Source organism: Paroedura picta, chromosome 12 (assembly GCF_049243985.1).
Source record: "Paroedura picta isolate Pp20150507F chromosome 12, Ppicta_v3.0, whole genome shotgun sequence".
Lineage (NCBI taxonomy): Eukaryota > Metazoa > Chordata > Lepidosauria > Squamata > Gekkonidae > Paroedura > Paroedura picta.
This window is the reverse complement of record NC_135380.1, coordinates 1,465,082-1,478,693: the sequence shown is the minus strand read 5'-3', so window position 1 is coordinate 1,478,693 and position 13,612 is coordinate 1,465,082. Positions and strand designations below refer to the sequence as shown.

At 52.7% G+C, this 13,612-nt stretch overlaps 1 protein-coding gene across 1 annotated transcript in view; it reads right to left on the bottom strand.

The window, feature by feature from the left end:
• The window catches only part of CADM1 (cell adhesion molecule 1), a 245,321-nt gene that overhangs the window by 56,490 nt on the left and 175,219 nt on the right, over positions 1-13,612 (bottom strand). The window contains exons 4-6 of the mRNA XM_077306582.1: positions 12,906-13,058; positions 7,565-7,702; positions 4,495-4,650 (exon numbers count right to left, since the gene is read on the bottom strand). Of these exons, the coding sequence (XP_077162697.1) occupies positions 4,495-4,650; positions 7,565-7,702; positions 12,906-13,058 (447 nt within the window). The remainder of the gene's footprint in view (positions 1-4,494; positions 4,651-7,564; positions 7,703-12,905; positions 13,059-13,612) is intronic.

Genomic DNA, 13,612 nt, shown 5'->3' with positions numbered 1-13,612 from the left:
CATATTCATGGGGCTCTGTCAGATGCAGAGTTAAGCACAGGAAGCTCAATGGTACAAATCTAAATCCTGATTCCCTACTGATCCTCACGGGTTCTGGTACCTTCTCTTCTGGCTTGAAAAATCAATGAACCCGGCCCCACCTTTAGGTGCTAGAATGGAAGGGAAGCCTAATCAAAGGAGCTGAGGCCATTAGAGAACTTCCTTTCCTCCCGCTCCCACATCCTTATTCGTTAATCTGAACCATAATCTGAGCAAAGGGTTTAGTTGGCCTGACAGAGAAGACCATCAGGGGCTACTGAGCACACCAAGCTGGATTGGGCCAAACCTTCCATCTCCATCGAGACATCATTGTCTTCGTTGATCAGAGAGACCTCCTCAGGGTCCTTTGCAGATGTCTTTCACTGGAATTTCGTCTTTGGAACTGGAGTTGGGGGGCCTGAACCTGGGACTTCCCGCATGCAAGGAAGAGGTTCCACTGCCAAGCCATGGCTGCTCATGATGACCAAATGAAACCTCCATAGAATCACACAGTTGGAAGGGATATCAAGGGTCATCTAGTCCAGGGGTAGTCAACCTGTGGTCTTCCAGATGTCCATGGACTACAATCCCCATGAGCCCCTGCCAGTGTTTGCTAGCAGGGGCTCATGGGAATTGTAGTCCATGGACATCTGGAGGACCACAGGCTGACTACCCCTGATCTAGTCCAAGCCCCTGCACAATGCAGGAACTCACAACTACCTGCAATTTCATACCCAAATGGCCCCTTCACCAAAAATCTCCAGAATCTAGCCTGACCTGGAGGAAGTTCACCTACCATCCCACAGTAGTGACCAGCGGTTCCCTGGATATCCAAGGAAGGGGCACAAGAAACAAGCACTGGCACATCCCTTCCTGCCTACCGATTCACACTCTGCCTACGTTCATAAAATCAGCATTTCTGTCAGATGGCTATCTAGCCTCTGCTTAAAAACTTCCAAAGGAGGACTCACCACCTCCTGAGGAAGCCTGTTCCACTGAGGAACCGCTCTAACTGTCAGGAACTTCTTCCGGATGTTTGGCCAAAAATTCTTGACCATTGGTTCTGCTCCAACCCTCTGGGGCAACAGAAAACAACTCTGCTCCATCTTCTCTATGACAGCCCTTCAAGTATTTGAAGAAGGTTATCATCTCACCTCTTGGTCATCTTCTCTCCAGGCTAAACAGACCAAGTTTTCCAATATACTTTTCTAAGCCTGATGGGCACCCATTGCACCCAGTCATCACCAAGAGCATGACTGTCCAGCCCAGCCCAGGTTCTCCTTCCCCCATCCAGCTCTTGTTCCCTTGTTCTTGCACAGATTTCCCTGCACCTTCTTTGAGCAAACAATAATTACTGCGCTGCCTTAAAAATGCTCCGTGGATAATTTGAATTTTGACTGCTAATACCTCCGCTTTTATTACAAGCCACTTCCTGCAGGATTCCATCTCGTACTAAGCATACCAAGGTGCGAAAGCCGCTCGCTGTGACTGTGCATTCATTGGCAGGGCCCCTGTGATCAGAGGAAGGTGCTGGGGAAGGGGTCAGCTGGGCTGAGCACAGGCCATAGAGGGCAGAGGATGCAGGGATCCCTTAATGCCCCCGTCCGCCTCAAGTGCTGCTCCCCTGCCCCCCCCCACGGGGGCAAATCTGGGACTGTGTCCTTTGCTTAAGTGGCGGGATCCCAAAACTAATTGTTCCCCAAGCTTGCAAGTAGCCTAACGGCAGCGCGGGAGTCAGGGGGCAGAGGGGGAACAGTCATTGGGAGCTCCACTCGGCTCTGATTGCAAGTCGCAGGTCCTCAGAACCCTCTGGAGAATGCCACAATCACGCCTGATTTTACAAGTAGCGTTCCTCTGAAAGGCCAGCCAGGAATCAAACACCGCAGCAATCTGGACATCAGGGAGCGGAGAAGTGGACATCACGTACTTCTGCCATCTCTTGTGCTGGGACTGCCGGAGGGGGGAGGGAGCCGGTTCAGGGCTGCTGCCCCACAGGGAGGAAGCGGAGTGCTCAGCATTCGAATCACATTTTCCGTGCAGGAGGAGGAGGAGGAGGAGGCTCCCAGGCCTGGGATGTGTCATCACAGCAACACTTTTCCAAGCAATACACATATTGTGAAGACAGCACTTCCTGTCTGTATTAACACTGCAAAGGATCATTCATAGTATTGGAAGGGGCCTCCAGGGTCATCTAGTCCAACCCCTGCAGAATGCAAGAAACTCACAACTACCCAGTGATCCCGATTCCATGCCCAGGTTATCACCCCCCACCCCTAAAAAAAACCCCAGAATCCTGGCCATTCTGGCCTGGAATCAATCTGCCTCCTGAGCCCAAAGTGGCGACTGGCCTTTCCCTGGGCATGCAAGGAAGAGCCAAGCAGTGGCAATTCCCCCTGGGCTCCAGTCTGCATGGCGGGCCTGATCCAATGGGCCCCGATGACACAGCTGCCACGCCTTGGGGCCTGCCTGTACGTGCAGCGGCCCCCTCCCCCCCCTTGTAAACAGCAGGCTGCCTCGCAAAAGAGCACACAACCCCGCCATGGCCGGCTTCCTGTTGCGGTGGCCTTTTCCATCTGTCTGCCTGCACACGGGGATAAGCTTTTTTGGTCAGACCTAACAAAGGTGCTAATGTATTATTGAAGCTAATGGAGCTCTACAAGAAATGTTAATGGACATTAAGTTTGCATAAATGAATTGCACATTAGCACACGCGCAAGACAGCCCCAATCCGCCAATTTAGGCAGTATCAGATTCTTTTTTTCTTGTTTGTTTTCCCATTATAGGGACATTACTTCTCCAATACTTTCGGTGATATGAAAATTGTAAGCAGAATGCTCATAATGGGAACAGCATAATGAAGTCGAAGGAATAAATTAGCACAAGTGTGATGTGGATGTGGTTGCGTTAAGTTGAGCTGCCTCGACAAGAGGCACTGTGGCCCTCCGGGCTTCTCCCTGCCGAGGCTGCAGGGGCCTGGAGAGCCCTGATCTCCTTCCTTCTCCTGGTTTCACCAGAGAACAGCTGAATGACGTCCCGCTGGCAGGATCCCCGCACAGCCCTGGGGAGGCCCTGGCTGCTCAGAAGGCCACCGGGTTGGGCATCATTTCTGGGCAAGAGGCTCTTGGGACCGTTCCCCGGCCCTGAGTGGAACTAAAAGACGTGGCTTAATGCCAAGGATAGCAGTTTCGTGATCAGGATCTCAGGGCAACTGTCTTCTAGAAAGTACAGATATATTGCAAAGAAGCATGTGCATCATGTACACTGCATTCATTGGCCTCCACGCCATCCATATGAGAGGGTCCAAGACCACCTCCAACAGAACCAGACAAGTGACGTTCAGGACCACTGAGCTCTCTCTGTCCTCCCACTCAAGTCAGATTTGGGGGCTAATCAGAGTGTGCTTAGATCCACAGAGCTGGAGAGGGCCCTCCAGGCCATCTAGTCCCACCCCCTGCTCAATGCAGGATCAGCTTAAGGCATCCAGGAGAAGGACCTGCCCAGCCGCTGCTTGAAGACAGCCAGTGAGAAGAAGAATGCAAGAAGAAGGATTCCACAAAAGCCACCCTGTGAGTTCGTGGCCAAGGTGACATTTGAGATTGGAACACAGGCTGATTAATGCCACTTTTTGGTGCTTTATGTGCCTTCTGTCCCACGTCTATTACTCTGCGTGGGCTTCAGCTTTCTTTCATCCTAGGCCTTGTGCACTGAGAAGTCTCTTCCCACGTACTGACACCCATGGAATGGACGGCCAAGGCCTTGCCCCATCTCATCACCCGCCTCGAGCTTATAGGGAAAGGCGGGAAATAAATCTAATAATAATAATAATAATAATAATAATAATAATAATAATAATAATCAGGCCGCGGAAGATAAGCAGGGCTGGCCTTCATTCATGCTTGGGTGGGGGAAGCGCAGGGTTGCTATGTGGAGGCAGGCAAGGGCAAACCTCTTGCCTTGACACTCCTTGGGGGGTGCCATGACCTGCCCCTTTAAAAGCACACAAGGACCCCCGCTCCGTACTCCACCTTGAGCCTCACTGAGAAAAGTGGACCATAAAGGGAGCAGAGATGAAATAACCGACCAAGCAGGCAGGTCCCACCTTCAAGGGCCCACGTCATGGTTTGGAGGTTCGACCTTTCCCCAAACCCTTCTCCAGGCTGCGGCAGCACGGTCTGGGGTTTGATCAGGTCCAGCTGTGCTTACCATGCACCATGGGAGTAAGTGGGGGAAGTGGAGGAAACCTGCAGCCCTTAGACACGATCATACGCCCCCTCTTTCGGCGACAGACAAATGTTAAAGAAACCGGTTCCTTTCCTGATTATCACTGAAGGCCGACTGAGATGGAGCTCCATTGGAGAGAGTCCAAAACATGTGCAAAGCTGGCTGGAAAAGCTTTCAAACCTTTACCTTCGCTTTGCAATTAACTACTGGTAGCTGTTTTTACTTCAGCAGCTCCACAGGGTGTCTGGTACTCACACATTACATCTAGGTAGTGTTTGGTCTGCAGATCTTTGACGGCAGGGTGATCCACCTCACAGACGACAGGGACCCCGTCGTCCTCCCGCTTGACTGTCAAAGAAATCTGGCTGGTCACCGTGTACATGTCTGACCACTGCTCCACATCCGACTTCCCTGGTGCAGAGAGAAGGGGGGAGGGGGGAGAGAAGGGACAGGCCGGGTCAGGGGCAAATCACCGGGCCGGCATCCTCGCTCTCAGCTACTGAAAAGACTAACCCCGCCGGAGGACACCAGAGGCGTCGGCCGCCTGATAATCCCCCCTGCAGAATTATCCCCCCCTCCCCGCTTCCCCATGCAGTTCATGCAATCGGAGTGTCCCTTCAAGGGCCAATGCACAGAGCGCAATGCTGCTCCTTTGGGAGCCGTGGATTTCTCCAGATTCCCCCCTCTTTGGACTTGACTGAGACCTCATCCGTGTCCCCATTGCACCGCGCGCCCAGGTGAGTTCGTTACAGAGGGGAGTCACGTCGACCTGCAGTGGCACAGCTGGCTTTAAGCCCAGCAGCACCTTTGAGACTGGGGCATACCCTAAATTCATGCCTGAACTCCCCCTAGAAGTTAGTGAGGCCGTCGTAATTTGGCCACCTTAGGAGAAGCCAAGTTCCAACAGGAGAGGCGTGCCCCCAGTAGGAAGGGAGGACTCTGTCAGCTGGCAAGAGCCCAGGGAGGCTAGGACCGACATTTGGGGGACATTAACTCACTGGGCCACCATAAATCAGAAGCAATTTGACACCAGTTTGAACAGAAGGAGCTTTGACTCTCAAGGCTTCTACCCTGAAATCAGTGCTGGCCCCTAAGGTGCTCTTGGAGTTGAATCCAGCTGCTCCCTGCCTGTCAGGGCCCCAGAAACACCAGGTGTTGGCCCGCCTGCCCACCCACACATGTCCTGCTGTAAGCATTCAGGGCACATGGGCAACATGAAAAGCAAAACGAGATTCCCAACCTTAGAAACAAAGCAAGAACTCATTTGCAAAAGACTCTTCTGGACAATCCAGGCAGCTGGTGAGAAACCTGGTTCTGTATAATGAACCCAGCGGGGATTTTTGGCGAGGGAGGAGAGCCCCCCTGTCCTGCCTTGGTGTGGCACCAGCAACTGGCAGACCTTGCCCCCGGCCTGCCGGAGAGGGCGCCACCCGTCTTGGGCTGCCAAATTCGGAGGGCGAGGCTTTTCTCACAGCCCTCATCAGTCGGGAGGGTCAGGGGTCCCAGGACGTCTTCCAAACACTTCCGTCAGTGGAGCTCCAAACCCTCCACCCTCTTCCTCCAAAAGCCATCATCAATAATTGAGAGGAAAACTGACTCCATGGATTTACATAATTAAAAGGAGCAATTAAAATATTTAAACGGTGGTACCACTGAAGACCCGGCAAAAAACAGCACAGCGGGCAGAAGCAGAAGCCGGTGGGAGGTGGAGAGTGGGAGGTCGACCGAGGATTCCCTTCGTGTTGGGAGAGCCTCAGCAATTGGCACAGGGGGCCATGTCTGGAAGGAACCTGCTGCTGAGTCTGAACTGGAGCAGGATGCGTGCAACTCGGAGCAACCAGCTCTAAGACGCAGCCAGCAGAGACAGGGCCCCGGATATGGCCTGTGGACTGACCACGCGTTCTCTGCGGCAGCTGAACAAGAGACCCAGGGACACCGGCAGCAGAAGCCATGACAGTTCAGGCCGTGCATTTTAGGGCAATGCAGGAGGGGGCAGTTCACTGTGATGCTCCTGCAAACAGATGCAGTGGGGAGGGAAAGAGCCATGGGCATGGTTGTAGCTCTGCAGGACAAAGCCAAGGCCTCTGCAGCCAACTCCCCTTTCTCAAGCACCAAGTGCAGCTCCATTATTTAGGGACAGGCCAGCAATTCATGGCACTATCTGTAAGACAGGAAGGGCCCTTCTGCAGGCCTTTACCAAACTGCCCAAGAAGTGCAAACTATGACAAAAGGCAGCCAGGTTTTGACTAACAGCAAAGATTTCCCAGCTCTGTACTGAAGTAAAAGGGCCGAGTTTGGGTATCCCGCTTTTCACTACCCGAAGGAGTCTCAAAGGGGCTTCCAATTGCCTTCCCTGCCTCTCCCCACAACAGGCGCCTTGTGAGGGAGGTGGGGCTGAGGTGCCTGCCCACTCAGGGCTACAGTCATGGTGCCCTGGAGCCAAAGGACACGGAAGGCCCAGAAACCAATTGTCGGCTCAGGAGGCTTCTTCACTTCACCAGCGGTCACAGTATGGGGACACTGCAGGGGACTTCAGCGCAGGCACCTTGATGCCATCTCCAGCAAAAGAGACCCTTTACAAGCTCAGGTTGGGGCAACAGCTCTGGAGAAACAGCAAGGAGGTCACAGAGATCCACGTTCTGGAAACACCCAGATTAGATTCCTGCAGCGCCTTGCATGTGGAGATGTCTCTGAAGGAAGGGTTCCACAGATCCCTGGCACAGCTGTCAGGCTAATAAAGTACGTTGTGCTCTTAGCTTACTGGCTGCCAGCTGTTTCCCAGGGTCAAGGCAACATGCTGGTCTTGACCTGTCAAGTGCTCATTTATCTGGGAGCAGGAGCTCTGAAGGACAGTCAGGTCCCCTGTGAAGCTGACTGGCTCTTAAGGTATTTTGAGGAAGCCCCAATGCCAGCAGCACCCGCATACGGGGCCTTCTCAGTGGAATTCTACTCTCCGGGGACTAATATGGGGCCAGTTGTCATCACATGAACACACAGGCACACGTGAAGCTCCCTTCTCCCGAGTCAGACCGTGGGTCCCCCAAAGTCAGAACTGTCTCCTTAGACCCTCTCCAGGGTCTCAGGCAGAAGTCACATGCTTAAGGCGATTTTATTCTGCGGCTTATTGGGCAGCTGCTTCAACTGATCTTTCAAGGTCCATTTGGATCCCGGGATGTCTTTCATAGTTTTGTTTAAATGGCTGAAAGCTGACACCATGGCTTTGAACTGGAGGAGGAGAAAACAAATAATTTAAACACAAGCAAAATTCTATCATCTCAAGAAACCACAGCCACACCATGAAGCGGGCGGAGGAGGAGTGGGCTACCGGTTAGCTCCTTGCTGCCTTTGTACCACTTGATCGTTGTGGCTGGTCTGCTGGCCATCGCTGTGCAGTTCAGCTCGATCTCTTCTCCTTCCACCACCGTGTCCTTCTGGATGTCCAGCACCAAGTTACGGGGAGGGACTGAAATGAAGCATGAGACAAGCCTCAGCATGCTATGAAGTTTGGCCCTAAGTACAAAGAACTTCACAACTTGGAGAACTGCCGGAGGAACCTGTCTTGGGTCATGCCCCCCACCCCCCGTGGACACTAGAAGCCACCTTATGTTGAGCCCGCTGCCCGGTCTATCAAGGTCAGCACCCCATTTGCAGAATTATACTCCTCAGGGACTAATAAGGAGCCAATTTTGTTGTCATCACAGGGACACACATGAAGATATGAATCAGTCTACAGTCAGTAGTGTCTACTCAGACTGGCAATGGCTTCTCAGAGTCTCAGGAAGAGATCTTCCACAACACCTGGCCCTTTTAACTGGAGAGGTCAGGGATTGAACCTGGGACCTTCTGGATGCCAAGCAAACACTCTACCACTGAGCCACGGACCCTCCCCTGAACACATGTGAAGCTGCCTTCTACTGATTCAGACTCTTGGTCCATCAAGGTCAGAACTGTCTGCTCAGACTGCCAGCTGCTCTCCAGAGTCTCAGGCAGAAAGCGTAAAACACTGGTTGTTTTGCTACTGCTGGCTTGGACTCTTTATTACTGGCCTTCCCCCAAGCCACTTGCTGCCCTCAGGGGTAGTCCAACTGCGGCCCTCCAGATGTCCATGGACCACAATTCCCAGAAGCCCCTGCCAGCGAATGGACTACCCCTGCTGTAAACTTTGCCTGATTTATTCCAAGAATTCTCTTGAGGGAAAAACCCTGGTGGGGAATCCCAGTCCCCCCCCCTCGCTTTGTTTCCTTTAAAGCTAATTTCCCCCAACTAATTAGGAGCCTGCCTCCTTAGGTAACAACGCAGGTATCAATCTGAACCGTGCCCTTTCCCTCCTTTGGGGCTTCAATCACTATTTCAAAACCAGTTCTCAAAGCTTAAAATTTTTAAAAAGATATTCAGGAGGTCAAACCAAGGGGAAGCAAAGACCATTCTCTCAACATTAATGTTTCCTGAGAAAACAGAACTGAGTAAGCTGAGAGAGACGTTTGACGCAAAGGCCAGGCTCTTATGTCAGAGAGCAATGATCGTGGCTTTGCTCCTTCTAGGGCATGCATCCTGTGGCAGACCAATGGTGCTTCTGTGAAATCCACATCTCAAGGAGGAGGGCTGATCAGTGAAAATAACCCAGTGGTGTCTGGTCAGCAAGGACAGAGATGGAGGCATAACAACAGGATCACAAGGCCAAGAAAACATTTGCAAACTCCCTTCCATTCTGTCCTCCCCTTCCTGCCCTCCCCCCCCATACAAGGGAAAAGAAATGGGGTAGGAAGGAGAGCACGTTTCCCCTTTTATATTTAGTTATTATCACAGCGTTAACAGATGTCTGGTGGTATCACACTTCATATGAATTTTCAAACATAAATTGGGATTTGCAAAAGTGGCAATTTTTTTGGGAGGGGGGGAGGGGCTTCAATTGTTCAGTTGGGTGACTCAAATATGAATAACGCTTTGGTGTCGTCCCCCCCCCCCCCCCCAGCTGATGAACAAATGCATGCAAAATGTATCAGGCATACAATCAAGGAAATCAGATGCCACATTTCACACTACGGTGTGGATGAGCTCAACACCACATATCCCCAAACCGGGTGCGCATATGCAGCCTTGCCCATGGTCTCACGGGCGAGGGGAGGGGAGGATGCATGACTTGAATTAGCTAGGCAGGACACACGAACACATGAAGGCCCCTTATGCTGAATCGGATCCACCAAAGTCAGTGCTGTCTCCTCGGATTCGGAGCCTCAGGCTGAGGTTCTTCCAATTGCCTACAACCCCATCCTACCCGCAGGTGCCAAGGACTGAACGCGGGACGTTCTGCAGGCCCCTGAGCCCCAGCCCACCCCACTAAGGGTCACAGGTCACCGAGATGCAGAAAGGGCAGCCCCACTATGCTGATTCTCCCCAGTGGGCTCCAGTTTTCCCTCCCCAACAGAGGGGGGAGTGCTCATGCACACACTTCCGCATCATTCCTCCCCCCCCCCCAGAGAGCCAAGCCTTCCAGCCAGCGGGGGGTGGAGGCTGAGCAATGTTAGCAGCTCCCACCCAAGCCCCTCTTCAGCAAGGAACGCACACCTGATTAAAGCACATATATCAGTTGAGACAACAGAAAATAAGGGATCACACTTAGCAGCGCTGAGAAATAACTCCCAAAAGGTGAAGACAGGCAGCAGAATTCATGCTAAGGCTAATTTTAAACACTTTCCCCAACAAATATTAACATGTGGAGATGGAACAGAATCCCATTAAATCAGGGGGTGGGGAGAGGAGGGGAGAATCCTGGCACAGAATCAGGACGTGGGGGAGGGGGTGTGGTCATTTCAAGCAGGGATCCTCAACCTGTGGTCCTCCAGATGTTCACGGACTACAATTCCCATGAGCCCCTGCCAGCATTTGCTGGCAGGGGCTCATGGGAATTGTAGTCCGTGGACATCTGGAGGACCACAGGTTGAGCATCCCTGATTCCAAGTGCTCTTGTGACAAAACTGGGTCCCTGGGCTTTAGCACTTTGAATTAGGCAGCTGTTAATTCGGCCCCAGGAGCATACTTGGCACCCTTTGAACATCATGTGAGCAGCAGAAGCTGCAGGGAAGAGGAAGAGATTGGCAGGCCAAGCCCCTCTGAGGGGGCGGCAGGAAGCTGCTCCCGCTCTTCACTACTGAGAGGCCCCAATCCTTTGCCTGGGAGCGGCCAAGGCACAGCGGATGAAGACACAGAAGAGGCCTGGCCTTCGTCTTCCTCGCAGCCCTGCCAGTTAAACAGCCTTAGATGGCTAAACGGAAGAGACCTCGGAGTGGTGCTTGCAGAGGTGTCCCCGCCCAGATACACTGAGTGAGGCCCCAGCGGCCTCCAGCCCCCTCTGCCCCTTCTCCCAAAGGCTGGGGGGCAAGCCACCGCTGGGGGGCAATTCCACACGCCAAGGAAGAGGCACAGTCCTTAAAAGATACAAGAGTCTCCCGTTTCTTTTTCAGGCCAAGGGCGCTTTTGGACACAGGGTGGGGGACACAACCCCAAAATGGCTGCTGCAGGAGGCGGAGACACCAAAGAAGCCCATAATGCAGAGAGGAATTTGGGGGGGGGGGATTTAAAAAATATACTGGGAACGGAGAGAGCAAAGAAAACTAATAGTGTGGCAGCAGCTGTAGTTGGAAACGTTATTTTAACCTGCACAGCCAATCAGATTTCCAGTGGCCAATCAGAAGCCTGCAGGACAGGAGCCAAATCTGGCCACCCCACTTTCTAAAAACGCTCGGCCTGCGCCAGGAAAGCTCTCGGCACAAGCAGTGGAGCTGCCCACAGTGATACTGGCTGTGACAACGAAGAAGAAGAAGAAGAGAAAGAGCTGGGGGGGGGTTATACCCCACTTTTCACTACCCCAATGAATCCCAAAGCAGCTTACAAGCACCCTTCCCTCTCCCCACCACAGACATCCTGTGAGCGAGAAACGGAGGAAGCGAGCGCTCTAACAGAACTGCTGAAGAGAACTGTGACTGGCCCAAGGTCACCCAGCTGGCTGCGTGTGGAGGAGGAGTGGAGAACCAAAGCCAGTTCTCCAGATGGGAGGCTGCTGCTCTTAACCACCACACCAAGCTGGGCGTTCCGATGTTAAGGTTTTCCCCTCTTGATGGGCGGGCATCTCCTTTTCCTTCCAGTGGCAAAGCAAGGTGAGCGCAAACAGTTCTGCGGAGAGGCCAGTGTAACATCTAAAACTGCTCAGCAAAGTGTAAAGACTGAATGCAGAGAACCACAGAGGAGGGACCCAAGAGTGCATTCCACCCGGCATGACAGAAACTGGGACCGGCAGCGAAGGTAACCATGAGCCCTTCTGCCTCCCCTGTTTGACGCTGTGCGATGATTCTGGCCAAGGTTTTGGCGACTGCCCGGGACAACGGAGCATGCAGAGATCGGGAGAGAGCTCCCCGGCTGAATCTTCCGTGTGTCAAGAGGCAGAACGGCTCTGTATGTGCTTAACACTTGAGTTTAAAACAGCACCAGAGACGGCAACAAAGAGGCTAATATATTACCCATCAGACCCTTTATTACACTGTCTCAAAACTCCTAAGATAAACAGAGGCTTTCAGAATAAAGCGGCAAGGACGGCCAAGGGAGACTGCTTTATGCCTGGCCACTGAATATTCATACCTGAACCAGCAAATATATTTAGCATGCATAATGCCATTTGATAGACGTTTGGCTTCCGAAGGGCCGAGAGTCTTATTTGGGGGATGGGCAAGGTACAGAAGCCGCCGGGCTCTGAGCTCTGACTTCTCTGCACCCCAGTTTCAGGGAGAGAGAAACAGGGTGGAATTGATGGTCAGGGCGTTCGACTGGGAAAGGGAATCTCAGGTTCGAATCCTCACATTCTGCCCTGGGGAAGTGGTCTGCCTGGGTGCTTAACCAGCCATGCAGGGCTGCTGTTCTGAGGATGAAGTGGATGAGGAGGGGGGTGGATGGTTTGTGCTGCTTGAGCTCCCCACGAGGGAGAAACATGGGGCACAAATGAAGCCGATACAATGAATAAATCCCCATTTCAGGGGTGGAAGAAAAGCTGCCAAAAGCTCCCAATTCACAGAGCGCCTTCATGGCGAGAGCAGGGTGGGAATCTTCCTTACAAAGGGCTTTGGAAAGGATGCTGGGAAAGCACCACATGGAGGGGGTGATATTTGGGGAAGGCCTTGTGAGTTCACGTACGCTTCCCCTAACACACCAGAGAGCCAGTTTGGTGTAGTGGTTAGGAGTGCGGACTTCTAATCTGGCATGCCGGGTTCGATTCTGCACTCCCCCACATGCAACCAGCTGGGTGACCTTGGGCTCACCACGACACTGATAAAACTGTTCTGACCGGGCAGTGATATCAGGGCTCTCTCAGCCTCACCCACCCCACAGGGTGTCTGTTGTGGGGAGAGGAAAGGGAAGGCAAACGGAAGCCGCTTTGAGCCTCCTTCGGGTAGGGAAAAGCAGCATATAAGAACCAACTCTTCTTCTTCTTCTTCTTCTTCTGTGGATCATGGCCCCTAGGGTATATTATCCTCCAATGCTAAGGTACAGACATATGCACTGAAACCAGGTGAGCAACGGCCTCCAGAAAGAGGGATTGGGTCCAGCCCGTCAGCCGGTTGCTGAAGCTCCTTTTTCCTTCCGGACACAAAAGAGAGACGTCCTGGGCCGGCCCTTACCGAGCACCGTAATCGTCATGTAGATCTCCTGGGGGGGATCCGTGTAGAGTTGACAGAAGTATCGTCCTTCGTCCGAAATAGACACATTTGTCAGGGACACTCTCAGCTCGCTGTTGGAGAAATTCACCAACTGAAACCTGCTGTCCTTCAAAGCTGTGAAACAAAGAAAAAGTTAGGGACAAAGCAAAGAGATCCTCTTTCCCGGCACATGCTGACCCCGGAGACTGAGAGGCCACCCCTGGCCTTCCCTTGGCATCCTCTTACTCTAGCTCAGGGGTCCCCAAGAGTTATTCGAGCCTGCAGGCGCCTCTGGAATTTGAGCACAAAATGGCTGCTGCAGGAGGCAGAGTCAGCCACAAAATGGTTAAGAAGACCCCTTCGTGCCTTGGATTGCTGGAGTTTTTGCTGCGGAATTAAGCAAGGGTAGCCATGGACCTTTCACCCTCCACCGCTGAACTTGGCTGGCTCTCCCTTCCAAATTTGTCTGTGTCAGCTAAAATGGTTGGCCCTTGCGTGCAACTCAGTGTGCATCCCTGCAGCACACCAAGGGAGCGTGGTGTACTCAGGGGAGTAATCCTAAGTGCTACAATCTACCTTCTCATAGGAGAACTAACCAAACCCTTGAAGAGTCTAGCTTTACATGCAAAGTGGGAAGCTTTGGCAACCTTCCACCACTGGCCACCCAGACAACACAGAGCTGGGAACTC